The following is a 27026-nucleotide window of genomic DNA, read 5'->3' as shown; positions in this document are numbered from 1 at the left end:
TCTATGCTCCTGCCGGAAGCGGCTTGTCTGGCACCACCCCCTCGTCTCTGTGGTGCCAAGGGGTACCGCGCGATGACGTGTCGGCCGCGCGCCGGGCCTCTTGCGCGCCTTTTTTTTTTTTGTGCCCGTCGCGGGGTGATGACGTGGCGGCGCGGACGCGGGCGCCATGAAGAGGCGACGCTCGGTGAGTCCCTGAGTCCCCCCCGGCCCCCCCCGCGGCGGCCCCGGGCGGGGGCGGGGGCGGAGCCTCCCGGGATCTTCAGCGGGGCCCCCATCCCCCCTGGGGGGAGCTCCTCCCCCCATCCTCGGGGTGGCCTCCCCGCCGTGGGGCTCCTCAGCGGGGTGCCCCCCTCCCCCTCCGCGGGGTGCCCCCTCCCCCCGGGGGGGCTGCTCGTCCTTCCTGAAGTGAGCGGGATGCTCGAGGTGTCTGTCTCCCGGCTCCTCGCCGCCCCGTCCCGCGGGCCCTGCGGCCGCGCCGTGCCTCCACGGAGAGGATTGTTATGAATAAAGTCTGCGATCGCGCCGAGCTGCTGGGCGCGGCCGGGTCTGGCCAGGGGTCCCGGGCCGGGGCCCTGTGTGGCCGTGGGGGAGGGCGCTTGGCACAGCCCACACCTGGCCTCGCGTGGGGGAGGGGGCGCGGCCTGGCCCGGTCCAGGGGCAAGGGGAGGCAGGGGCCGTGGATCCGCTGCCGGGGGCTGGGCGTTTGTCAGCGGGGCGGTGTCCGTGTTAATTGTCGCTGCGCCCCCGGCCCAGCCCCCCGCCCGCCCGCGGGAGCCCCGGGAGCCAGGTGCCGCGGCTCCGCGGGCTGCAGCTGGAGGCCTGCCCTAGACCGAGCCGCTGGTCTCGAGGGCTGCCTGGGGCTGGTGCGCGGGTGTGATCCAGCCCCGCGGAGCCGGTCTACGGGCGTGATCCGGCACGCGGCCCGGCCCAGCCCGCACGCCCGGATCCTGCTCGTGCACAGGGCCGCGCTGAGACCCGTGGGGGTGCCCCTGGTCTGGAAGGGGGGCAGCCGTCGGCGTTGTCGCCGCTCCCTGCTGTCAGGTTTCCAGGCCCGTGGGGATCTCCCCGGGCTGGGCTGGGCTGCAGCTGGAGCGTCCCTGCCCTAGGCCGTTCTCCATCTTGTGTCTGTGGTCACTGGAAATTAAGGCTAGAAGGATCCGGTGGATCCGACTTGTGACTCGCAGGCCAATAGGTATTGGCCAGATTCTGTACAAGACAGTCACAATTAGGCCCTCAAAAAACCCCCCCAGATTGGACCGGGTGCCACTGACGTTGCTCAGGAGAGCGGGCCCTCGCGCCAGCGTCTTCTGCCACGTCAGGGAGCTGCTCTTGCTGCTTCGCCCATCTAAACACTGGGTGTTGTCAGTCTCTGCTCACAATGAAGTTCCTCCAGGCTCCTTTCTGTCTTCCAGCTCTGAACCCCTGCTGGTCTTGGCCGTCTCCTCTGGAGATGGGATGACCTGAACGGAGCGTGCAAGAAGCAAGGATTCCTTTTTTTTGGTGGTGATATCTTTTGTTGAGCCAACTGTGCAATTGGGAGAGATGTTGGAGATGCTTTCAGACACAAAGCGCTCTTTGTTAGGCCTGGGAAAGGAGCAGAAACGTAGACTTCCTTTATATGTGGAGCTACACACAAGCCATTGTTTTAGCTAGTATTTATCTTGGACTGTCTGCTTCTTTCCCAGACCTGGGTGGAGAAGGGCGCTTGGTGCCTGACAGTTTGTCCAACATCTCTCCCAACTATACTGTTGTTTCAATAAGAGACTGCCAGAAGAAACACTGCTTCTTGCTGTTTCCTGGACCCTCGCGGCTATAACAACGTTCCAGCCCTTCTGGTGGACAGACCAGTGTATTCCCAAGGAGGGGGACCACAGGCATAGAGAAAGGCCTTCTAATTGTTCATTGCTCTTCCTTTTCACGGAATCACGGACAACGAGGGCTAGAAGGGATCTCAGCAGGTCACATCTAGTTCAACCCCTTGCTCAAAGCAGGACCAGCCCAAACGACATCATTTAAGGGCTTTGTCTAGTCAGGTCTTAAACACCTCCAAGGATAGAGATCCCATCACTTCTCTGGGCAGCCTGTTCCTGTGCTTTACTACCCTCCTTGTGACAGAGTTTTTCCTGATATCCAACCTAAACCTCCCTTATTGCAGCTTGAGCCCATTGCTCCTTGTGCTGTCGCCTGCCCCTACTGAGAACAGCCCAGCTCCATCCTCTTTGCAGCCCCCCTGCAGGGAGCTGAAGGCTGCTATCAAATCCCCCTCGGTCTTCTCTTCTCCAAACTAAATCAGCCCAGTTCCCTCAGCCTCTCCTCAGAAGTCCTGTCCCCCAGTTCACCAACCATCTTGGTTGGCCTCTGCTGGACTCTCTCCAATGTGTCCACATCCTTTTTGTAGTGGGGGGCCTACAACTGGACACAGGACTCCAGATGTGGCTTCATTTTGCTTGCTGTTTTGACTGATGCTGGTCTGTGTGCCCTCAACTCCTGAGTTCTATGGTCAGTGTAGAAGCTGGTGCCATGTTACGAGTGAGGATTCCTCGTGAACATATATTTCCTTGCATTTGCCCTTTAGTGTTGTTGGGTCCTCAGAAGTTTCTTAGCATCTCCTCCAGCTCTGAGCTGTCTAAATGCTTGTTGCCTGCAAATGTTGCCATCTCTCGGCTGACACAGTCTCCCACATAATGCCCTAACTAGGCCCCGTCCTGGCAAAGGTGCTTTCTGGCACCTGCTTTTAACCTTTTGCAATGAAGTCAGACCCTTTATCCCACCTGGTGTTTTATTGGCTAGTTTCTAGTCCCCAGCAGACCTTTTTCTCTCATCCTGGGCTGTAGCAGTTCTGTCTCCTGGGCCTGCCCTCCCTTCTCTAGGTGCTAGATTTGGGGGGTGCTTGGCGCAGCATTTTGCACCACTGTGCCAGCCTCACCTTCAGCATTGGACTGCCTCAAGGGAGCAGCTGTCTCGCTGGCTTAGGATGGCCACTGGGGTCTGCAGGCCCAGAACCTGGGGGAAGGCCCTGTGGATTTGATGTCATTCTGGGTAGTATGAGAGAGATGGCAATAAATGGTTCTCTGTGGGGAGGATGGTGACAAGCGATTCTCTGGATGGTGTCAATGGGATGAGCAATCGGGATCGTGATTCTGCCTTGGGAATGTGCAGCACCTGGCCTGCCCAGGGAGGTTTCCTGGAAAGCTCCTATATTTCATACTAGGGATGTGTGACTTGGGGAGGAACGGACAGCCAGAGACCTGGAGATTGAGAGGGCAGGGATTGGGGTGCGGGCATCCAAGGGACTCTGATGGGGATAACAGGAGATGGCTGTCAAGACTAGAAGAAAAGTGTTTGAAGCAGGGCAGCATGAGTGATTCTTGGTGCATGTGCCACTGCAAGGAGGGTGGGGGTCTTCAAGGGGCAAGGGCTGCTCCCTGCCACAACCTTCTGGGCGGAGGGCTCAGCTTCACATCCTCATTGCAGAGGACAATGTTTTCCCTTCCAAGTGATAAGACGGCAATTAGCAAAGTGCAGTTTATTCTGTGAACTGCCAGGGGTGGAGGGGAGAAAACTGTGTCAGACAGAACCAGTCTTTAGGGTGCTCCCCTGACCTGTTCCATCTCTGCTTTCCCAGAAGAGCAGACCAACGCCGCACAGGCAACAGAAGAGCAAGAGAACGCTGGGAAACAAAAAGTAAGTGAACGTTTCTTGTATAGTCGGGCTAAAAACCAGGAGCAAAGTTGAGGCAGTCTTGCTAGTGAGTTCTGTCCAGGCCTTTCAGTGATGGCCTCATCTCTGAGGCCATGAACATTTTCCATGGCTTACCTGGAGTCAGATTTGAGCCAGTTCACAGGGACTCACCAGACCACGCCAGAACTGCTTTGTGCGACTCTGTGAGGTGCAAGCTTTCATTTTTCTAAAGACAGCCTGTCCTTCCTTGTGCCAGCAGGAGACGGAGCCAGGAGCAATGTCTCCAACTGCAGCAGGGGAAATTTAGTTTGGAGATGAGGGAGAATTCTCTGACTGTGATAGGGGTTCAGCGCTGGGGCAGGCTGCCTAGAGAGGCCTCAGAATCTCTGCCCTTGGAAATTGCCAAGAGCAGTTAGACACATGGCTGGGCTGGTTTAGACACGGATGGTCCTGCCTTGAGCAGGGGCTGGACTAGAGGTGGCCCCCAGAGGACCCTGCCAGCTCGACTACTCTGTGATCCTCTGATAGTTTCTAAGTGACGTTCTTTAGATTAAACCGCCAAGCAGCAAGTCTTCCCTTCATGCTCCTCTTGGCATTGGTGGCCATGCTGAGCCATCAGGCTGGCTGGTTATGTGGGGGAGCCCTTCTTCTGGTTATAACATGCTCTCTAGAGCCCTGCCATTCAGTGGTTTCTGGCAGCAGTGCCCAGCAGGGTTGCTGGTGAATCAGTTCTGAATCTGGACCTGGGGGTTTGAAGGGACATCAGCCTAGTGCTGGATGGAAAGCATGTCCATTCTGCACTAGGAGACCCGAAAAGAGCCTTGTGGTCTGCACTGAGAACCAGGCTCAGCTGAATGTTGTGCTCTGAAGAGCTTTGAGCTGTAGCAAACTCTGAAGCCTGCTCCTGATTGGGTTGCTTAAAGGCTGAGATCGCCCGGGATTTCTTCTTGTTGCCCTTGTGTGACTGCCCTTCATGCCTGTCCGCAAAGGGCGGGCAGAGCCATGGCTGCCTTAGGGAAGATGAGAGCACTGCTCTCTGCAGAGGGCCTGTTCCACGGGTGTGGAATTGTTTTGGCCAGTGTCTCTAGGATGCTCTGTTCTTTTCTAGGCCCAAGCAGTTGGAGGAGTTTGAAGCCAGTGTTCTAGAGTCGAACAGTAACTACGATGAGCCCTGCAGTGACTCTTCTTCCACCTCTTCCAAGGGGCAAGTGAACGGGGACTCGGAGCCAGGGGACAAGGAGCCTGTTCGCAGATCTGCTTGCTGGGTGGAAATGAGAAGGATAAAAATAGCTGGTAACAAGTCCTCTGAGAAGAAAGGTACCTGGCTTTTGGGGTGCTGGGCAAAGTGGCACTTCCTTGCAGGGTTTTGCCTGGCCAGCAGGCTTGGCTCTCAGGGGCAGGTGCAGACTGTGGGCACAGTAGCACAGCTTGGGTACTGGGGAGAAAGAAGCCCCTCTATGGAAGAAGCTGGTGAGGAAAATTGTCACCTGCTTTGGGCAGGTCTGGATGGATGATCAGTTTTTAGAATCAGTGGCCCTGTAGCTGACCCTGCTTTGTGGTGGGCTGGAGTGATCTGTTTCAGGGGTTTCGGGACAGCGCTTTGCACAGATCATTTGAACTAGACTGCATTGAAGGCTCCACATTACAGTGTACAAAAGGCAGCTGCTGTCTTCATGGTGCCCGAGTGCAGCGGGTGGAGTGTGAAGCAGGCACTGGAGTTAGCATAACTGCCAGTGGGCAGGATCAGCGGCCAGGAAATGCCAGGGTGAGCAGGGGCTTCTATGGACTGTTGTAAACTGCCGTGGAGTCAGGGGCAGGAGTAGCCTGGGCCTGGCCAGAGACTTTGGGGGCAGGGGTAGGGAGTTGATGTTGGGTGCTGGTGGCTAGCTCCTCGCGAAGCACTGGAGAAGAGAAGCCGAGGCAGCAGCTGGACCCCAGGCGGCACCAGGAAGGTGTGCTGTCTTCAACCCTTTTTTCAACCCTGTCTTCATTCTCTCTCGCCAGCTGGAGAAACCCTCTCTAAAGAGAAGAGAAAACCAGAGCCTGGAGAAACCCCCTCTAAAGAGAAGAGGAAACTGGAGCACGAGGAGGATGAGGACTCTGAAGAAGCTCCCAGGAAGAAGCAGAAAGTTCCTGGTAATTGAAGCCCCATCATGATGCCTAGCTCTGGGCCTGTGTGTGCTGCTGTCTCGCTGCCTGCCAGGGCCCCACAGGTGCCTGAAGCCCCCTTTGGTGCCCTGGGGCCCCGCCGAGCTTTCTGACTCCAAGCTAGGCACTGGATGCAGCTCCCTGTTCTCTGCGGCATGGTGTGGGGTGGGGAGGGGTGCTGTAAACGGTTCTAAACTACTGTTTCCTGTGAAGTTGAAACCGAGCCTGTTGGACTGGGAGGCTGAGGCACTGGGCTGGGACCTGGCTTCTGGCTTGAGTCAACCACAGACTTCCTGAGCAGCCACCCAGACTGTTTTCAGCACCAAGCACTGGCCTTGCGCCCAAGCTCGTGTTCATCTCCCCAGGCAGGGGCATGTGGCTTTCTGCTAGCATGTGTCTATTTGAAGGGAAGAGGGGAACTAAAACTCTTGGTCTGCACATTCCCAGCATGGTAGGTATTCTCCTAGGCCAGCCTGTTTTCTGGGGGATGGAATTTAGTAACAAACCAGCATTTCTCCCAGGTGCTGAGTGACAGCTGCTCTCGTGCGCTGCCCAGTAAACGACCACAGGAAATATTCATTCAGGGCCTTGTCCCGGCTGTCCGTGGAGCTGGGACAGAGCTTTCCTTGTGCTCTGCCCTGGTTCTGCACTGAAAGGGGTGCTTGTTTTTGTAGTCTTGGAATCCAGCCCCAGCTAGGAATCCCGTCTCTTGAAGATTTCATAGACATTAGGGGCTGGAAGCGACCTCGTGAGATTAAGTCCAGCCCCTCTGCCAGAGGCAGGAAGTCTGCAGGGATCAAATGATGCCAGCAGGATAAACATCCAAACACCTTTTGAATGAGTCCAGAGTAGGTGCTTGCACCACCTTGGGAGGAGTCTGTTCCAGACCTTGGACACTCGATCTGTGAAGAAGTTTTTCCTTATATCGAGTCTGAATCGGCCTTCTAGAAGTTTGTGGCCATTAGACCTAGTTATCTGTTGGGGAGCCCTGGTGAGCAACTGTTCTCCCAGATCCTGATGCCCCCTTATATACATATAGGCAGCCACCAAGTCCCCCTGAGCCTTCTCTTCATCAGGCTGCAGAGTTCCATGTCCCTCAGCCTCTCCTTTTAAGGCTTACTCTTTTGGCCCTGGATCGTATGGGTGGCTCTCCTCTGGACTCTCAAGCTTATCCACATCCCTCCTGAAGTGAGGGGCCCAAAACTGGATGCAGTATTCCAGCTACGGCTTTACTAAGGACAAGTAAAGTAGGAGGATGACGTCCCTGGTTTTGCTTGAGATGCATTGGTGGATGCATACCAGGTACCTGCATGTTCAGTGCAGGCACTTTTCTGAACTGGACAAATTGAATTCTGTTACTGCCAGAGCAGTTCCTCTCTGATTCTTCCCCACCTTGCGTTGTTTGTTTGTTTGTTTTGTTTTTGGGGGTTTTTTTGCTACATGTCAGAGTGTTTTTAAGCCTCTCCCAGAGGTGCTGGGTGCTGTCTGCAGCCCAGGCTGGGGATGGGGCTGGGCTGTGCCAATGCTCTTGCTGGGACCAACCCTGCAGGGTCTGGGCTAGAGGATTTTTCCCCTGCACTCAGGCTCAGACCAACACTGCACGGGGGGAAGGAAGGGATTTCCCCCCTGCTTAGACTGGTGCAGACTGGTGGGGTTTGCATTCATTTGCAGCAGGGGCACAGCCTCTGGCTGGGGTCTCTGGAGCATCCATGAACGCCCCTCCTGGCAGCAGCAGTATGTTGGTGGCTGTAGCTCCCCTGTTTTGCAGGGGCAGGGATGGTGCCTGGGGCTGTGTCGGGGTGCCTTTGTCATGTTGCTCCAAGGTCAGCCGCAGGGTTTGTCTGGGCTGGTTTGGACAGGGCTGATCCTGCCTCAGGGAAGGGTTGTACTGGAGGTGACTTCTGGGGGTCCCTTCTGGCCCCACTTCTCTATGATTCTGAAGCCCACAATTACGGCATTGTGGTCTATTTGGGGCTGCCCAGGGCAGTTTCTCCTGGTGTTGCATAAGTTCTTGAGTGAAGGAATCTTTTGTGATCATCCGAGCTGTGGGGCAGCTCCCTGCTTGCTGTTGGGAGCAGTTCAGAGTGCTGGTCTGAAGGGCTGAGTGGATTCAGACCCAGGTGCCTGAGAGATTGCATGTTCCATCCCAGGGGCTGTGGTCTCGGGCTGTGCTGCCTGTGTCTTCCTGGCTCTGACCTGGAGGAACTGAAAGCAGAAGATTCAGAGGAAGGTCTCTGCTGTTGCACTCTGTGTCTTGTGTCACGTGCTAGAGGCCCTTCAGGGCAGCAGGGCTTTCTAGACCATTTGTGTTCTCAGCTAATCAGAAATGGTGCGGGGTGCTGAGCTAGTGGGTGACTGTTTTAGAGCTCTGAATAACCTTCTGTCCTCCCAGTAGAGAAGGTGGTCCTTGTGGTCCTTCACCTTTGAGAGCAACCCTTGCTTTGAGCTTGGCTTCCTGTGCCTGGAGGCCGGCAGAGTCCAATCTCACAGCTTTTCTTGTTTCCCTTTTAGCCAGGAAGAAGCATCGAGCACGGGCACAGCAGACTCCAAAAGCGAAAGGGCGCTATGTACAGAAAGATCCCCCGAGCTACGAGGCAGGTAAGGTGGTGCAATAGCTGCATGGGGCGTTTGCAGCAGGTAAGAGGTGATGGCAGTTCTCTGGACTTGCTCCTGGATACCAGGAAGCCCCCTCAGCATTTCCATTGTTGCTGCTGTTATGCAGAGAGGTCAGAGCAACTTACAGACAGCCCCTGGGGTGAGAAGGAGCCACAAATTCCCCCGTTGATGCCCTTGTTCATAGAATCATAGAAGTCGGGTCGGAAGGGACCTTGTAGATCTTCAAGTCCAACTCCCTGCCTGGGCAGGAGGGAAACTGGGCTCAAGTGACCCCAGTCAGGTAGGCATTGAGCCGCTTCTTAAAGACCTTTGTTCCCTTTGTTGGGCAGAGAGGGAAGCTTGTGTCTCTGGGAGCTTGGCACCGCACGCTGACCTCATAGTGCTTGCTACTACTATGGTGTGCTGCACTGCTTCCTCTTGTCACTATCCCCTTTCTAGCATGCAGAGGACCAGAAGGAACAACTTGGCACTGCTCCTGTGCCTGTGATGGTGTCCCAGGAGGGAGTTGTCCCTTGGGTTTGTGGAATCCACCCAGCTAGGTTCAGTCCGGAAGTCAGTCAGAAACCATTCTGCTGTGTAGGCCAGTTCACCTCTTCCCGCAGCCTGGTACAGGGTCAAACAGCCCCTCCTTTCCCTATCCCCAGAGGAATGCCAGCCCCATAGGATGGGGGGGGCATGTAGCAGTCAGCCTTGGTATGGGCAGTGGAGCACCAGCGCAAATGCCAGGCATGCGGTGGATACTTGTCTCCCAGCCCCTCTCCAAAGGGCCTCTGGCTTAATAAAAGGTTCCTTGGAAACAGCTGTGCTAGAGCTCCTGCCCGTTCATTACACCTTTCGGACAGGCTGCAGCCAGAGCCGCTTCACCTGCTGAGGTGCTTTTGTTCTCTGAACCCACCTCAGGCTCTTGACCTCTCTGCAGCTGAGATTTCTGCTTCTTCAGTGGGCCCTGGGGGTTCTCTGCTTGCGGGGCATGCAGGCTGCTAGAGCAGCTCCTGGTTTACTCACAGCGAAACCCCAAAGATGCAGGCAATAGGATGGGGAGTGGGCCCTGCAGTAGCATGGCTGCACCTTTAACAAGTGTAAGAACAGCCCCGGAGAGAGAGAGAGAGAACTGACAAACAAGGCAAACAAGTGGAAAAGCCCCGCCAGCCAGGTGCAGCCTCGGGGACAGAAGTCTCTGCCTGGGCTTGTTCCGCAGCCTGAAGCGACAACATTGGCTGTCTGTAATTCTGTGCCCCGGCAGGAAGCAGGGAGGACCAGTGGCACCTGGAGATCCTCGATAAGGGCCGCATCACCTGCCCAACCTGCAAAGTCGTGGTGAGGAAGACTGTGGAGGGGCTGAAGAAGCACATGACAAATTGCAGCCAGGTGAGAGGGAGACCAGCATCGTTCTCCATTCTTTTTTCCCCCAGATTCATAGCTGCATTATCTGTAGGAGGAGGGGGTTCACGAGCTGGAGCCTTCCTGGTACTGTGCTCTGTTCGTGTTGCATCGCTGGGAGCGAGGTCTCTTCACTGGGGGGGTCCTTGTGGTGGGCCAGTAGGGGGCTCTTCGGTGCTGAGCCACCCACCTTACTGCACCCAACCACATACCAAGCTCCGAGAGTCTCCCCTGTGGCGCCTGTGACTGGCCAACCCCCTTCCTGGGGTACACCTGCAAGCCTGGAGTAACCGCCAACACTGCCTGGGGTCTGGTCATTACCCAGGCCCTGTGCCCCCTGTGGTGCGCAGGCCTTGTAGACCTGGAGGGCGCTTGACCCCCTGCAAGATCTTGGCGTGCTTCCTTTAACCTGAAGTACAGAAAATAACCTTCCTTAGTCAGCTGAGCCAAGGGGATACGAAGGCTTGCCCATTCCCTCTCAAACATCAAAAAGCTTGTTATAGCAGATAATGTTATTGGGTAGGGAGGGTAGGCTTGGGGAGGGGTAGGAGTCAGAGAAGTGTCAAAAGAATACCCAGAGCAAACAGAATACCCAGAGCAAAATTACCAGTTTCTGGTAATTTACTCACTTCAGCATGCCAGAAGTGAGTGAGGATTGCAGAGGTTCGGTTTGCTGTGTAAAAGTCCCAATGTGTCTCTCTACTCCTCAAGATCCTCTCTCTCTTAAGTAGCACTCCCCCTGACCTCACCTGCTAGCTCCCATCAAGTCCCACGGTTGTTTTATGCTGACCAACCAATTTGAAAAGCATCGCTCCTTGACCAAGACTCATGCCTCTGCCCCCAGGTCATGAGGTCAGAACTCAAACCATAGGGAATCAAGTTCCCTCCCTTGTACCTGCATATATGCAGTAACCCAGGGCAACCAGATTGACAGACGGGTGAGAGGACAAAGAGAAAGGAAAAGGGGGGGGGGAAACCCAGAAAAAGAGGAGGCTGGCATGGAGTTCTTTCAGACCTCCCCCCCCCTTCCTTCAAAAGGCCGGGCCCATAGCTTTACACAGCTGTGGGTATGGGCGTGTTTTGTCTGGAAAGGTTCACTTCAATACCCAAAGAGAAGACACATAACAACACACTGGCTATTACAACCATACACATAAAGCATCTGAAAAAGTTGAGGCATCCAAGCACCAAGGTGCTCTAGGGTAGGCCTGTGTCTCTCTGACCTGTTACCCAGAATCTTTTCGTGACAGAGAATCCTCTACTACCTTCTGGCTTCCCTTGATGTGTTCGACGGTGAAGTTGAACTCCTGAAGCTGCCAGGCCCATCTTTGTAGCTTGGCATTGGTGTTTTGCTTTGTTTATAGCCATTGGAGTGGGGCATGGTCTGATAGGACTGTGAACTGCTGTCCCCATAAATTGGCAATCGTCCGGGCACTGAACAGACTGAAGCCCTAACACTTCTGTGTAGATGACGGGTTCCATTCGCGTGGAATCAACTTCCGGCTCAAGTAAGCCACAGGGTATCATGTCCTTTTGTGCTCCTGCAGGAGCACAGGTCCAAGTCCAGTGTCCAAGGCATCAGTGGCTACACAGAAGGGCTTATCATAGTCCGATGCCCTCAGAATTGGCTGTTTGATCAGGGCAGCCTTTAAGGTGTCAAACGCCAGTTGACATTCCTGCATCCAGACTACTTGATCGGAGTTGTCCTTTTCTGTCAACTCATGTAAGGGAGTGGCGGTTGCCCCAAAGCCAGGGACAAACCTGTAATATCTGTCCAGACCAAGGAAGGCCCTGACCTGCTTCTTAGTTTGTGGGGGCAGCAAGTCTGTAATGGCCTCAATCTTGTCCCATATAAAAGCGATCGTGCCCCCACCCACACGGTGTCCCAAATACACCACTTCAGAGCGTGTCAGTTGGCATTTCTTTGCCTTCACAGTAAGTCCAGCCTGCTTGATCCTATCTAACTCAGTGGTTAGATGAATCAGGTGTGATTCAAGGTCTTGACCGAAGATGGCGATGTCGTCAATGTAGGCCACTGCAAACTGCTCACATCCGTGTAGCAGTTATTAATCAGTCTCTGAAAAGAAGTGGGAGAATTGCACATACCGAAAGGTAAATAGCGAACTCATTCAGTCCTAACAGCATGGTAAAGGCAGGCTTGGGTATGGCATCCTGGGCCAGTGCCATCTGCCAGAACCCTTTGGAGAGATCAGGGGTAGAGATGAGCTTGGTTTGGCCCAGAGTATCAAGCAAAGAGTCCATCCTGGGCATGGGATAAGCGTCGGGGGTGGTAATAGCATCCAGCTTCCTGTAGTTCAAGCAGAACCCGATGTGACCAGCACAAGGTAAATCATGAGCCATAGAAAGTAATTGTTTCCTGAACTTATGAGGTAGTACGAGCTAGAGATAAGGCTCCTAGGACTCAGCATAGTTCCTAGGCACCCATAACTGATACAGGAGTCCCTTATCCCAGACTACCTGTTCCCTCTTGTCTGGGGTGAACTCAGTCTCCTGGGCCATCTGTCAGAGTTTCTCCAAGCTGGAGTCCCCTTGAACCTCCCGCTTGAACTCCTCCTGCCCAGCTAGGCAATCAGCGGGGAGTTCCAGTGACAGTGCTGTGGTACATCCTCCCCCTTGGGGTTGTTCTGTAATTGCTCCCCAAGAGTCTCTGCCCCCTCTGTCACGGACTGATCGGGCTCCTCAGGGCTATTACTTAACCCTGGGGTCGCCAGTTTCTTCAGCAGCTGGCAGACGGTCACAACTCGGAGGCCCCCCATGCCTCCGCAGCCAGCAGGGTTACCTGGACTTGGGAGGTTCCCCCACCTCCCGACTTTGCCTTCCTGCTCTGTTGGCGAATCATCACATTAACGTGGTGGGATTCTGTGAAACTTCTCCACACCCCTTTCAGATGCTCAAGTGCTATAATATCTCTCCCCACCAATATAGGGACAGGAGCCTGTCTCAACATTTCTATCTCCAGGCACTTCCCTCAGCCTCTCCGCTCAATGGGAAGATGGGCTACTGGTACCTCAAATGGAAGGTGCTGCACCCCTTCTATAGTAAGGGTTCTATCCTGGACTATATCCTGGACTATATCCAAGGGCAAAACAAGGTTGGCATTAATTAATGACACGCTGGCCCCTGTGTCCTGTTCCCCAATGATGATTCTCCCACTTACCATTATCTCAGTCTGATGCGTGGCCGTCACCTCTGGGTTTGTAATCCTGTAGCAACAGATACGCTTCTCAGAGTGGCTTGGGGCCCCTTCCTTACTGCTTACAGCTTTTGCTTGGTTGACAGGCTTATTGGTGTGGTTTTGCTTTGGGCAGTTGGACTTGAAGTGGCCAGGCTCTCCACAGCTGAAGCAACCCTTCCTCTCTGAATTGGGTGGCTTGACTGAATCTGGGACTACTCTGCAGGGGGAGGCCCACCCTCTCATTTTGGAACTGGCCCTCCCCTCCCTCCTTTTTGAACCCTCTCTGTTCCTTCCCAAAGTGGAGAGGCCTGTCCAGCACCTCTCATTTTATCAACAACTGCTCAGCAATGTCAGCAGCTGCCTTGGCGGTTTGGGGGTTCTGGCCCTTGACTAGGTGTTTAATCTCTTTGGGGCACCTGAAATAGAATAGATCCAGCACCATGAGTGCGTCCACCCCCTCCATTGTGTTAACTTTGGCTCCCTTCTTCCATTTATGAGAGAGATCCTCCAACTGAGCTGCAAACTCGTTTAACAGTTGTCCCAGCAATAGGGTATTATTATGGAACTTTTTCCGGAAAAAATCTGGCCCCAAACTATACCTTTGAAACACAGCATCTTTAAAGGAGACATAGTCATTCACTGACTCGGGGGAGGGGAGGCCAGGCTTTCAGGATAACAGCTATGTTGCCTGTTACCAGCCCAGCAATACATCTCGTGTTCTCTCCTTTCAAGTTCCATCAGTGCGCTTGTTTTTCAAAATTACTCAGAAACCCCTCTGGATTGTCTCCATCTTTGAACTGGGTGAAGAACGGGGTGTTCACTCTGGGGGGTGCAGGCAGCATTGGATGGGGTGGGTTGGCCAGGGTTCCCTCATCTTGCTGCCTCTGGGATAGGTGAAGCTCACACTCGTGCTTGAGCCATGCCTCATTAGCCTCATGCTGTTGGTGCTGTTTGGCCTTACACCTGAGCTGAGCCTTGTTAGCCTTGTGCTCGCGTTGATGCTGTTCTGCTTTGCACAGTTCCTTCTTGTGCTTGCGCTGTGCCTCCCTTTCTTCATGCTTGAACTGGGCCTCTTTGCCTGCTAGCTCCAGCTTGTGTTGCTCATTCGCAAGCTTTAGTTCTTCAAGCGCGAGCTTGCATTCCTCAAGCTTGCGTTGGGCCTCCTTCTCGGCTAGCTCCTTTTTCTGGAGTTGAATCCACTCTCGGAGCATTTCTAGCTCCGTGGGGTTCTCATTCGCTGGGAGAACGTTAGGTGAAGGTTTCTTGCCATGATCGTAGTCCCACAGGACTTTAATCAGGTCCTTTTTCTTTCGCCCCTATGGTATGGGGAGGTTTTTCTCCTCCAGTTTCTTCACTAGTTCGTCCATGGACAGGGTGTCATAATTGTTGGCCCTCCTAACTAGCTACTCTATCCAGTTGACCTGATACCAAATTAAAGATTTGTTTGCTCAAGGGTTTTCCGTGACTACTTTCTTTCCCCAAATTTATGCCTTCCAAACAATAGGCTGTAGAATCCCACCTCTAACACTGTGTGGTGAGCCAGCTGGGAGCGCTTCAGCGCTGAGCCATCCACCTCCTTGCGCTCACCCACCTACCAAGCTCCGAGTGTCTCCCCTGGGGCGCCTTCAATTAGCCAGCCCCCTTCCTAGGGCACACCTGCAAGCCTGAGATATCTGCTTCCACCGCCTGGGGTCTGGTTCTTGCCCGGGCCCTGTGCCCCCTGGGCACCTGTGTAGACCTGAAGGGTGCTTGACCCCCTGTGTGATCTTGGAGTGCTTCCTTTAACCTGAAGCACAGAAAGTAGCCTCCCTTAGTCAGCCGAGCCAAGGGGATACAAAGGTGTCTATTCGCTCTCAAACATGTACCACAAAGCTTGTTATAGCGGATAGCTTTATTGGGTAGAGAGGGTAGGCTTGGGGAAGGGTAGGAGTCAGAGAAGTATCAAAAGAATACCCAAAGCAAACAGAACTGGCCTGATAGCCTTTTAAAATGCTTCTAAATTACTGTAGGCTACCTTTCTAGTTAAGTTTCTGGTAATTTACTTACTTGAGCATGCCAGAAGTGGGTGAGGATTGCAGAGGTTCAGTTTGCTGTGTAAAAGTCCCAACATGGCTGTCTACTCTTCCTCGAGAGCCTGTCTCTTAAATAGCACTCCCCCCGACCTCACCTGCTAGCTCCAGTCAAAGCCAGGTGTTATTTTATGCCAACCAACTAATTTGAAAAGCATCACTCCTTGACCAAGACTCAAGCCCTTGCCCCCAGGTCATGAGGTCAGAGCTCAAACCATAGGGGGTCAAGTTCCCTCCCTTGTATCTGCACATATGCAGTAATCCGGGGCAACCAGTTTGACAGGTGAAAGGACAAAGAGAAAGGAAAAAGGGGGGAAAAAACAACCAGGAAAAGAGGAGGCTGAGATGGAGTTCTTTCACGGTCCTGGTTTGAGAAAGCAGGTGGAAGGACATGCCCTGAGAAGCGGGCTGTGCCCAGGGCTGGGATGGGTGCTGACATCCTCGGCTCTTGGGTGTTTGCAGGAAATGTTCTCGTGTGATCACTGTGAGAAGCAGCTCAAGTCGGCGGCAGGAATGAAATACCACGTCATGGCGGATCACAACAGCCTGGTAACGTAGCAGTGGGGCGCCCCGGAAGACCTGTCCCTGCAGGCCAGAGAAACCAGCATGGCACAAAGACTGGGATTGCCCTTGGTTTTCAGACTTGTTCTCTCCTTTAAGAAGTGCAGGTCTTGCCTACTCAGTTTTTCCCAGAAGACTGAACACGTGAAAAAGTAGTAGTGTTATAAGCTCAGAGGTATTAAGCAAGTGATGCCCGAGAGAGGGACTGGGTTTGCTGTTCACATTGGAACATGCTGGCATGTGCTTGTTAAGACGCAAGTCAGAAACCCTGTCGGCAGGTGGAAGAAAGGGCCTGGTGCTCAGCTCTGCTTTGCACAGAGTTTGGAGCAGCTGGCAGAACCAAGCGCAGTCCCTTCCGGTGTAGGGCAGAGCTTGTAGGAGCTCGTGTTATTTGGGAAGGGATAAGCAAGCAGAAGGTGTCTTTCAGCTCCCCCTGCAACCTGTTCTTCCCTGGCTGGTGCTAAGAAGCCAGCGTTTCCCTGGCTGGAAGTGAAGAGTCCAACCTGTACCGAGCCCCGTGGGAAGGAACCTCTTTGGTCACCTTGTTCCCCGACTGCACAGCTGCAGGGCAGGCTGTTCCTGTGTTCTTCCAGCCAGGCGCCCATCCAGTCTCTGATCGGAAACCTTCCCCAGGCAGCTGGCTCCTCTGTCCTGCCGCTGTTGCTGCGAGGAAGTTTTCTGTGCTGTTTAGTCTACCTTTGAACTGCAGCAAAGCCCCAGTGCCAAGGGTCCTGCCCTCTGCGATGCAGGAGAACAGTTCTTCCTCTTTTTTCTGGCAGCCTTTCAACTATGTGAAAGCAGCTCTCATGTCTCCTCCTCCCATCCCTCCCTTAATCTCCTTTCCTCCAAACGAAGCACGCCCACTTCTCTTGGCCTCTCGTGTGACTGCCTTCCAACCTCTAATCGTTTCAGTTGTTTGCCTTTGTTTTTTCTCTGCGTCCCGTGTATCCTGTTTAAACACAGAGCCCAGAGTTGTCTGCTGCACTCTAGGTGAGGGCCAGCTAGCACCCAGAAGAGCAGTGCTGCCACCTCCCGGCTCATATGCTGACCCCATCAGTGCAGCTCTAAACTATTTTTTGGCGACTGTCCCATGTTGCTGACTCGGAGTCTGTGATCCCAGGTCCTTCATGCCACGTGGCTGCCTAATCCAGCTCTGGCCAGGCTTTGTGGCAGGCTTGCCCCATGTTGCGTCCATAGTATGAGATGGCTGCATCAAAATCCCATCACCACCGGGGTGTAGCAGCAGCTCTCTTGAAGACAAACCATTGAGCCAGCATTGAGCCCTGTCCCCTCCCCAGCTGCTGTCCTAACTCCTGCACCCCTTTACCTTGGCACCGGGGCTTGCAGGCCAATGCCCTGGTGACCCATGCCACATGTGAGGCGGACAGGCTGGGCCCAGCAGTTTATCTCCCAGTCTACACGTTTGCATTGGGTCTTTCTCCCATGAGGGCAGCACTTGATCTTTGTCTCAGCTGAATTTTGTCCGGGCATCTGCTCATGTCTCTGGTATGTAACAATATGTTAAACCCTAATTGTGGTCCCTAAACTGTTTTCCACCTTGTGGGGACTTGGGCAGAGTTTGCTTGTGAGCGTGGGAAAGAGCCCCTCGGCTGGACAAATCTCCCCCCTCACCCAGGATCTTTGCGTTCCCTTCTAGAACAAGCAGGAACATCAGAGCTGGCAGGCAGGTCCTGTGCTTCTGCTGCTGAGCTTTGCCAATGAGACTGTCTATTGCCCGGCCAATGTGGAGCCCTGTGGTTGGCAGCGTGCTCAGAGGAATGGTGTCTGAGTCATTCCGATGCCTGAGTGTGACCAGCAGCTGAGACAGCACTAGCTATCCATGAACGAGGGGGGACTTGGGGCACAAGAGAAGGAGGGAGGGGGTTTGCAGGCATGCCAGGAATGGAGTCTGCTTTACCCCTTGCGGGAAGGGTGGGAGCAGCTGGGCCTCTCCAGGAGATGGGCTGAGCAGCTCCTGGGGAGCTCCCCAAGAGCTAGAGCCCCCAAACAGGGTCCAGGGGCAGCACTTAAAGGAGTCTCTTCAGCGCCTGGTAGCTTGCCAGTGTTTGGTTCTGGAGGGTGTGAACCTTGGGCTGGTGCTTAAGGTCCTTGGCCATGAAGTGCAGGGTGGTTCCCTCCCCTTGGAGTTGTCCAGTGCTTTTGGGAGACTTCCTGCATGGCCAGAGGAACCCTCCTGGGGATGGTGGCACTGGAGGATGAGAGGATTCCCTGGCATGAAGCCGCCCCACACCTAAGCCAGCACTCGCTGTCCCTCCCTCCCTTTGCTTTGCTTCCAGCCAGCTGCGAAGGAGGGGAGTGAGTCAGATGAGCAGCACGAGCGAGACCAGCTGCGGAAGGTGCTGAAGCGCATGGGCAAGCTCAAGTGCACGAGGGAGGTGAGCTGGCGCCTCGCGCAGCCCTCACGGATCAGTGTCCTCTGCAGCTGTGAGGGTACAGCTGAGGCGTAGGCAGCCAGGCCTGCAGTAGGCCACTAGGAGCAGCACAAAGGTCAAGAAGGCAGAAATGCAGGTAACCAGAGTCAGGTCGGGGTCAGAGGGGCTGGAAAAGCTGGGATCATGTTCCAGGAGAGCTGAGAAGGGAAATCCAGGAGACATAGTCCCAAAAGTGAACCCAGATCAGAAGCCAGGGGTTAGGGAGCTGGTGCCGAGTTCCAGGGGAGATCCAAACTTGGGCAGGAGGAGCCAAAACGGAGTCAGGAGAAACAGAGAGCCTTGGAGGAGGCTGCTGGAGCAGACTGAAGCTGCGTCAAGGCGTGCCTCATCCTAGGGCATTGCATTAGCCAGGGAGTGGGGCAGGTGCAAGACCTCAGCCCAGCTGGACTAGATTAATCAGAGGTCCTGACAGCTGGCCAAGGACTCCACCACTGTCCTGGCCACAGGTTTCAGGCAAGGGGGCACTTGAAGAGCTCCAGACACTCCCAAGGTGAGTCGGGAGATGGACGGGATTGGCAGTGGTAGGAGAGTGGATATGGACAAGCTCAGACACCAGGAAGTGAAAGCAAGCACTTGAGCTGGAACAGAACGGCTCCAAGCGTGTGGACCACAGCCCACGGGCTGTGTCAGGGCTGCCAGGGCCATCTTGGTGCCTACCCAAGCTCTTCACATAGCACAGAAGGGTTTGCAAAGCAGAGCAGCACAGCCCTGTCCTCAATGCCCAGTGTCTGTGAACATGCATGTCCCCACGTGCAGGCATCTGATTGGCACACACCCTGCTTCCATCAGCCCCCAGTGGGGTGGGTCCTGTCAGAGGCCCTCAGGGGAGCTTTGGGGGACTTTTTTTAAGCCCTTGAAGGAGGGGAAAATCACCCCCCACACGCACACCTGCCTACCTGCCTGCCATTGTTGCTTCCATTGCAGTGCCGGGGCAGAGGAAGCACCTGCGCTGTTCTTGTCTGTCCTGGTGCTTGCCCTGCCCCTGGGACACTGGGCAACAGGTGGTTGGGGGAGGAGAAGAACAGAAGGATGAGGGGGCAGCATTTTCACCTGCTTAAGGACTTAAAGAAGTGCCTGGAGGCTCCAGAGAGTCATCTGCCCACACTAGGGAGGGAGGGGCAGCAGAGGAGACTGAGAGCAGGGGGTGCAGCCCCCCTGCCATGGCAGCTGCTGCTCCTCCGCTCCCTTTGGGAAACCCTGCATCCGGCCATGCTCATAGCCTGAGAGTCTTGGGAAGTGCAGTGGGGTCTGGGCCCCGGCTCAGTTGCTTCTGTCCCTTCACATTTTAAGGCCTGCATCTGGTTCAAAGCCAGACCCTCCCCAAAACATGGGGGATCCCAGGCAGGCACCTGAGAAGCTTTGGCTATGGCCTGTGGGGCAGTTGAACGCAGGGCGCAGCAAAGGATGCCCCTGTGGCAGTGGGGTGGGATGCGCTTGCCCTCCCAAGGTAGCTCTGCCACCACTGTCCGTGTGGGGCTTCCAGCCCTTCTGAGCCCATCACGTTCCCCACAGCTGAGGTGGCTGCGAATCTCCATGGTTTTAGCCACATGGTGTCTGCAGCAAACGAGAGCAAGGAGCAGGGCTGATGCCACCTCCTGCCTTAGGGCGCGTGCTGCTTACTTTGTGGGGAGGGAGAGCAGTGGCTACTCCAGCCCCAAAGGGAGGCTGTGTATGTTGGAGCTGGTCCCATGCTCCCCACTTTTGTGGCAGGGCTGCACGGGCAGCTTCACCAGCATCATGGGCTACCTGTACCACATCCAGAAGTGCGGGAAGGCTGCTGCTGAGCTGGAGAAGATGGCCCTGAAGTGCCATCACTGCAGCAAGGCCTACAAGTCCAAGGCAGGGCTTGCCTACCACCTCCGATCTGAGCATGGGACGGTAAGCACAAGCTGGATGCCGCATGCCCCCCCAGCCCTCTCTCCAGACCACTTCATGGCTTGTCTATGGCAGGCACCTGGTCACTGTACCCCCACAGGACAGGACAGTGTCCTCTGCGTGCTGGTGTGGAGGGGCTAACAAGCCCTGGTCTCCTGACGCTGGTCCAATGCCTTTTGCAGCCCCTTTGATTGGGGCTGGAAGAAACCCCCAAAGGTCCCTGCCTGAGGCAGGATCAGCCCTGTCCAAACCATCCCAGACAAACTGTCTGACCTCGGAGCAACATGATATAGTTGCTCCTGACACAGCCCCAGGCAGAGCAGGGGGGCCGTGGCTGCCAACGTCCTGCTGCAGCTGGGGGGAAGGGGGAGGTCATGGGCCCTCCAGAAACCCCAGGCAGAGGCCATGCTCCCACTGCAAAGAAAGGCAACTCCCTGCCCCCCCCCCCCCCCCTTGCTTTCTGAGCAGGGGGGAAATCCCTTCCTGCCCCCAGTACAGACTTGGGCTGAGCCTGAGTGCAGGGGCAAGACCCTCCAACAAGGACTCTGCGGGGTTGGTCCTAGGAGGGGTGCACAACTCGCTCTGAGACGGTACAGACTGGAGCTGCCTATTTGGCTTCTGGCAGGTCAGGCAGCAGGCCGTGGCCCTGTGCTTGTCCTGCTCCATGGCAGTGGGCAGTAACATGCATGCCTCCCCCTCTGAGCTTCCTTTCCTCTGCTTCCTTTGGGTTCATAAGACCCAGTGCTAGGCCAGGGCAGGAAGCGTCCTGGGGTGACCCATAAGACCCAGTGTCAGTGGACTGGGGTGTTTCCCAAAGGCGGTGGCAGTGCAGGTGTGGCAGGGTCATGCAGGGCTGGGGAGGAGAGAGCTGGGGTCAGGCAACTGACAGTCTGTTCTGGGCATTCAGGAAGAGCAGACAAAGAGGTCACAGCTCCAGTGCGAGGAGGAGAGACCAGAGAGGCTGAAGGAAATGAATCTGGAGTCCAGCAAGGCCCGCAGGGTCCAGAGGAAGTCAGCCAAGATGGCCATCTACTACCTGCATGAGCTGGCCAGCACAGAGCTGGCCAAGGAGTGGCCCAAGAGGAAGGTGCGGGAGGACCTGATCCCCGACGATCGGAAGGTACCAGCGCTCGGGACAGGTCGCACCGTGCGGGGTGGGGGCTGTCACATGCACCAAGCCCTGGGGCCCATGGGGTCTCTGGGCTCCCTATAGTGGGATGGCTGCAGGCAGAACCTGGCAGCAAGCGTTGGTCTGTGGGGAGCAGGAGGGGCTGGGCCCTGCTGTGCTCTGGGTGTGGACTCAGTCCTAGAGTCTTAGAGCCGTGGGGCTGGCAGGAACCTGCGGGTCACATCCAGTCCAAGCCCTGCTCAAGGCAGGATGAGCCCTGTCCAAACCAGTCTAGACAAGCTCTGTGTCCAACCTCAGAGCCATATGACAGCCGCCCCTGACAGACCCAGGCATCATCCCCGTCCCTGGGAAAGCAGGGGAGTTGCGACCAACAATGTCCTGCTGCTGCAAAGGGGGTTAATAGACACTCCAGAGAGCCCAGGGTGAGGCCATGCCCCTGCTGCAGAGGAAGGCAGAACCCCCTAGTCTGGACCAGTCTGAACAGGGGGGAAATCCCTTCCCTGCAGGGTGGGTCCCAGCAGGAGCATTGGCACAGCCCAGTCCCCATCCCCAGCCTGGGCTGCAGCCAGCACCTCTGGGGGAAACTTAAAACCCCTGACATATGGAGCAGAAAGAGTATGGGGGGGGGCGGAAGGGGAGGCGACCAGCACAGGCCAGAAGCCTGGGAAATCCCCACAGCAGAGCACAGGCATCACTGCGCCTACATCCTCCCTGCCCAGTGCCCATCCAGCCTTGCCTTGACACCTCCAGTGATGGAGAGTCCCCCACTTCTCTGGCATCTCCCATGGCCACCCTGCTCTGATGGAAATAGTTTTCCCTGATCTCCAATCTAAGCTTACTTAGCTGCAACTTCAAGCCATTGGTCCACATCCTCCTCTCTGCAGCGAGAGAGAAGGTGCTTTCCTGGATGGGGAACGGGGAGCTGTTGTCTGGGCCTGGAGGGAGGGTTGGTTTCTGGGATAGAGGTGGGGCATCATCTTGCAGGGCTGGCTGGGGGAGGGGGGCTAGTCCAGGCAGGGGACGTGGAGGCAGTCCCGATGTCCTGCCACCAGTACGCACATCACCATTTTAGCCCTCCAGCCTCAGAGCCTGCCCCTCTCTGCCCCCAGCTGAAGTACACCCGCCCGGGACTGCCTACCTTCAGTCAGGACATGCTGGGCAAGTGGAAGTCGGACATCAAGGTGCACAGAAGGGTCCATTGTCCCAATAAGGTACGCAGCCCCCTTCCAGTGACACCCACAGGGACACGCCTGAACTTCAGCAGCAGTGGAGCCCACTGCTGCATGTGAAAGCAGGTGGCAGCTTGCACCCCTTTGCTGTCGTGGGGGGAGGGAATTGGAGAGCCACGGGGCTGGCAGGGAGCTCCAGAAGTCGCATCTAGTCCAACCCCTGCCTGAGGCAGGGTCAGCCCTGTCCAAACCAGCCCAGACAAACCCTGTGTCTGACCTCGGAGCCACACAATACAGTCACTCCAGGCATCGCCTCCACCCCTGCACCCAAGAAAGCAGGGGGGTCGTGGCCACCAACGTCCTGCTACTGCAAAGGGGGTTAATAAAGGCTCCAGAGGGGCCAGGCTGAGGCTGGGCCCCTGCTGCAGAGGAGGGCAACCCCCACCCAAGTCCAGACCAGTCTGAGCAGAGCGGGAAATCTTTTCGGACCCCAAGGCAGTGTTATTGTGGCCCTGAGCTGGGGGCCTTATTGCAGGCACTGAATGCAGGCTCCAGCACCCACGTACAAGCAGGCATGAGGCAGTTGCAGGGGTCTACCCCTTGCAGGGAGCTGTGAGACAGTTGGGTCAAGTCCAGAGCCAGACTCGGGAAAGGTGGGGAGAAGGCAGTGGAGCTGCAGCCAGAGCTCCCCGGGGTGGATCCAGGCCTACGTGAGGTCAGTCGCAGCCCAGCTGAGGTGGGTGATGGTATCTAAGCCAATTCCACACAGGAAATCAGCCATTCATCGCATGGTTGTGGCTAGGGGCTTGCCAGGACTGTGCAGGGGGTAGGTGTCTCTGCTTCCCTTTGCTGCTTCAGCCCCTCACACCAGTATCCTGGAGACTGCGTGTTTGAGAGCAGGTGGGAGGGCAAGGCAGGCGGAGCCACTGCCAGGCTGACAGCGCATGGCTCCATTGCCCTTTGGGTCCCTTCTGCTTGGCCTGCACAGGGTCTTGAGTGGGAGCAGGCTGCTGCGTCCCCAAAGGCACTGGTGCCCCAGAGGCTGGGATCATGGGATTGCCCTGCAGACCTGGAGAAGCTCAGGCTTCTGGCTGAGAGCGAGTGTTTCTCTGCTCACCAGGCAACTCATGGCTTTCTGTTGCTTTGAACCAGGGCATGTGCTCCCATGTGGGCTGCTCCCTGCCACAGCTCCATGCTCTGGCAGAAGGGAGGGCTCATCTGGGCATGCTAAGCTGGACGTCTGCCTGGCCTGTGCCATGTGCTGCTGATAGCTATTGTCTTTTCCCACCGCAGGGCTGCGAGTCGGTGTATGGCACCGTTGCGGGGCTCAAGGTTCACCTCACCACCTGCACCCTGGTTTGTACCCTTCTGGAGTCAGTCTGCTGTGTGCAGCCCCCTCCCTGGTGCCACCCCTGTGCTCCCAGCCTGCCCAATCTCTGCTGGGCACGTCCTCTTGTGCTGGGGGTCTGGGATGCAGGCAGGTGTCATTTCCCTTGCATGCATCTGTCACAGCCCTACTTGCAGCCTGGTGGTGCCAGTGGGCCTTCCCCAGCAGGCTCTGCAGACGGGGACACAGCTCATTTCCAGCAATAGCTGAGATTGGGCAGAAACAGAGTGGGTTCTCCTCTCCTCTCCTCTCCTCTCCTCTCCTCTCCTCTCCTCTCCTCTCCTCCCTCCCTGCCAGCTGCGTCCATGTCTGTGGCCAGAGCATATGTGCTCCTAGGCTGAGCAGAGCCCTTGGGGTCTCCTCGTGGTGGGATTGCACATGGCCTTGGGGTGGGGGCAAGGGCCAGGCCAGTCAGCCCTCTCCCTGGGTGGAGAGGGGGCCAGTTGTAACCTGTCCTATGTTCTGGTGCCAGGGAGACTTTGTGGCTGGGAAATACAAGTGTCTCCTGTGTGACAAGGAGTTCATCTCGGAGAGCGGGGTCAAGTACCACATCAATGTCCAGCACAGTGAGGTGAGCAAGTGTTGGGGAGTGGGTGCCACATCCTGTCCTGCCCCTACTCCTCCTCCCCCCCGAGCCAGCGCTACAGGCCCCGTGCTGCAGCGTCCTCAACCCCTTCTGTGCCCAGCAGCCTTCGCCAGCCCATTGCAAACCCCACCAGGCACATGCCACCCGCTCTGCAGCCGGTGCAAACTGTCTGCGGGTGGAGAAGGGAGGCAGTTGCGATCAGTCTCCCCAGTTGATACTAACCCCTCTCTGCCTCCTGTGCCCTCAGGACTGGTTTGACATGGACATGAAGACCACCAAAAGCTTTGAGAAGCTGATGAAAACCCAGCGGGGAGAGGAGGAGCCGCGGAAGAAGCATCTGTCGGCCCGGGGCCGGAAGAAGAGGCACGGACCCGCATCTGCCAAGAAGCCGCCTGGTGCTAGGGCCGAGACACCACCAGAGGCCGACACACCTCCCGATGCTGGGGCCGAGAAGCTGCCCGGGGCCAAGAAGCCGCACGGCACCAAGAAGCCACCTAGGTCCGAGAAACCGCCCAGCGCTGAGAAGTCGCCCAGCGCCAGGGCCGAGAGGGGCCTGCGGAGGAGCCTGAGGGGCCACCCCCCAAGCACTGACGAAAGCAAGAGCATCAAGGAGGAGGAGAAGCCCCTGCCTATCCCCCGAGCAGCCACCCCTCGAGCAGCTATGCCCAAAGCCGCCCACCGCCGGGGCAGGAAGTAGAGCACAGAGGGCAGGTGCATAAAGCTTCCCTACTGCTGCAGTGCCCTGGCCAGCGCACCAGCCGTGTACCTAGTGTAGCATGGGCCTGGGGCCCGTCATGCTTGTTTAGTGCTTTTCAACATTGCTGTGCTCTGTCTTGTCATTGTCATCCTCGGGTCGGTGAGGGCAGGGCCGCCGCCCCTCAAGCCACGTGGACAGGGTGCTGGAGGAGCCTCAGGCTGTGCAGAAGCTCTGGTGCATGTGGCTGCCCTCATGGCTGCTGCCATGCTCGGGCCTCCTGCTTCCGCACCCGCATCTCCTTGAGCACAGCTTGCCAGAGAGCAGCAGAGCATTCCTGCCTCATGCAGGCGCCGCAGGCTGAGAGCAGGTGGCTGTCAATGAGCAGTCATGCTTGACCTGGGAGAGGCTTACTTTGGTCCTGGCAGCAGCAGAGCAGCCAGAGCCCAGTGCTCCTGTGCGTCCGTCCTGCTGGGCACCTGCAGGCTGGTCGCCAGTGCCCTCTGCCCTGGGTGGCTAGTAGGAGCCATGTGTGTGTGGGGCAAGGCCCCTGGGGGTGGCAGGGCACAGCCGAGGGGCCCTGCCCTCATCTGACTGCACCCTGAGCCCTGCTGGGTGCCCCTAGGCTAACACCAGCAGGGTCTGGGTTTCCCCACCCAGATGAACTGGGTGTTGGGTGCACAGCAGCAGCGGCAGGATCAGAGCCCGGTGAGTTAGTGGCCCCAGGGGGAGCCTGCAGGGGCTGTGCGTGGTGGGGGGTGCTGGGGGCCCTTGTGAATCTGGCTGAACTCAGCTCCCACCGCGTCTGGTGGCCATGAGCCCCACAATTCAATGCCACCCTGGGGGACAAGAACAGCTTTGCCTTAGCTTTCAACTAACATTCCCCTGAGTCCCATCTAATGGGTGGACACTTCCCCCAGTCTGTTCAGGTCACTGGTTCCCAGCCCTGCCTGCCAGAGTCTTCAGTGCCAGTGCCATCCATGCATTGTGCTTGTGCCTATCATCCAAATCATTAGTGGAGATATTAAACAGGCCTGGGGCCAGGACCGAGCCCTGGGGAACCACACCTGGACATGGCCATTGCACACTACCCACTGTGCACCATGGCTCATGTAACTGTGTGTCTCCCTTGCAGCGCTTCCCTCTGCTCTGCACCCTTAGCTCCTTACTGAGGCGGTCCTGGGAGCCTGCATCGCAGCCTGGCTGCAATGGGCGCTAGAGGTGCAGCTGGACCCAGCGCTCTGCTCTTAGACTTAGCAGCAGAAGCCTCATCTCCCGGGCTGGGCAGCAGCCGGCTCTGAGGGCTGGAGGCTGCTGGGCATGGAGGCAGAGCTGGCTGCTCCCCTGTGCGTAGCACTAGTGTGTACAAGGCAGCAGGAATGTAGCCCAAAACCTGCTGAGAGCAGCTCCCAAGGGAGGGAACGGGTGCTGCTCTCCCCTAGTCTGCCCCAGGCACGCAGGGAGCGTGTCTGCCCATCCTGGGTCACAGGCTCGTCGATGAGCAGGGCTGGAAGGGACCTCGCAGGACCGCATAGTCTGACCCCTGCTCGAGGCAGGACCGGCCCCAGCTCAACCTGCCCACCCGCAGGTCTGCACACCCTGCTCTGCAGTTTCCAGGCATGGGGATTTCACAGCCTCTAGACAGGACGGCCTGTTCCAGTGTCAGACCACCCGAGGTGTTGGGCAGCTACTCGTCTCCAGCCTCAGTTTCCTCTGCTGCAGCTTGAGGCCGTTGCTCCCAGTCCTGCCCCCTGCACCCACTGAGAAAAGCCCCTCTCCGTCCCCTCTCATTGCCTTGGAGGGCTCTGCCAGCTGAGATCATGTCCCCTTCGAGCTTCTCTTGTCCAAGCCAAATACCCCCGGCTCTCCCAGCCTGTCTTCAGTCTTGTCTCTCAGGCCACTGACCCATTTTGTTGCCCTGTGCTGGACTCCCATCTGTCCCTGTCCTTGTAGGACATGGGGGCCCCAGGGCTGAGCAGTCGCTGCCCTGCACATGCGAGTGGCACAGCTGTGAGTGCAGCCCGGGGGGCTGCTGGCCTTGCAACAAGAGCGCGGCACGGCTCGGCTCGGCTCGGCTCGGCT

At 56.6% G+C, this 27026-nt stretch overlaps 1 protein-coding gene across 2 annotated transcripts; it reads left to right on the top strand.

Annotated features, from left to right (window-relative positions):
• The first annotated feature begins 79 nt into the window (after window positions 1-79).
• ZNF512 (zinc finger protein 512) lies at window positions 80-25066 on the top strand. Of its 2 annotated transcripts, XM_006273586.4 has the most exons (14): window positions 80-184; window positions 3626-3684; window positions 4790-4998; window positions 5686-5817; window positions 8341-8427; window positions 9689-9813; window positions 15553-15639; window positions 17949-18047; window positions 19815-19982; window positions 20887-21099; window positions 22218-22319; window positions 23571-23633; window positions 24137-24235; window positions 24498-25066. In XM_006273586.4, exons 1-14 carry the CDS (start codon window positions 167-169, stop codon window positions 24945-24947), a joined length of 1911 nt encoding a protein of 636 aa, XP_006273648.1. In that variant the 5' UTR covers window positions 80-166; the 3' UTR covers window positions 24948-25066. The 2 variants fall into 2 exon arrangements, with proteins under 2 accessions (XP_006273648.1, XP_019342628.1); XM_019487083.2 differs by lacking the exon at window positions 15553-15639.
• The last annotated feature ends 1960 nt before the right edge of the window (window positions 25067-27026 follow it).

The sequence above is a fragment of the Alligator mississippiensis genome, chromosome 1, assembly GCF_030867095.1.
Source record: "Alligator mississippiensis isolate rAllMis1 chromosome 1, rAllMis1, whole genome shotgun sequence".
NCBI classification, from domain to species: domain Eukaryota; kingdom Metazoa; phylum Chordata; order Crocodylia; family Alligatoridae; genus Alligator; species Alligator mississippiensis.
This window is presented reverse-complemented; position numbering and strand designations above follow the sequence as displayed.

What these genes read in the sequence shown, in the direction of transcription:
- ZNF512 (XM_006273586.4), top strand. An exon ending in ACATGACAAATTGCAGCCAG is followed by an intron (nt 9,814 to 15,552) that starts GTGAGAGGGAGA and finishes GGGTGTTTGCAG; the next exon opens with GAAATGTTCTCGTGTGATCA. An exon ending in TCCGATCTGAGCATGGGACG is followed by an intron (nt 19,983 to 20,886) that starts GTAAGCACAAGC and finishes CTGGGCATTCAG; the next exon opens with GAAGAGCAGACAAAGAGGTC.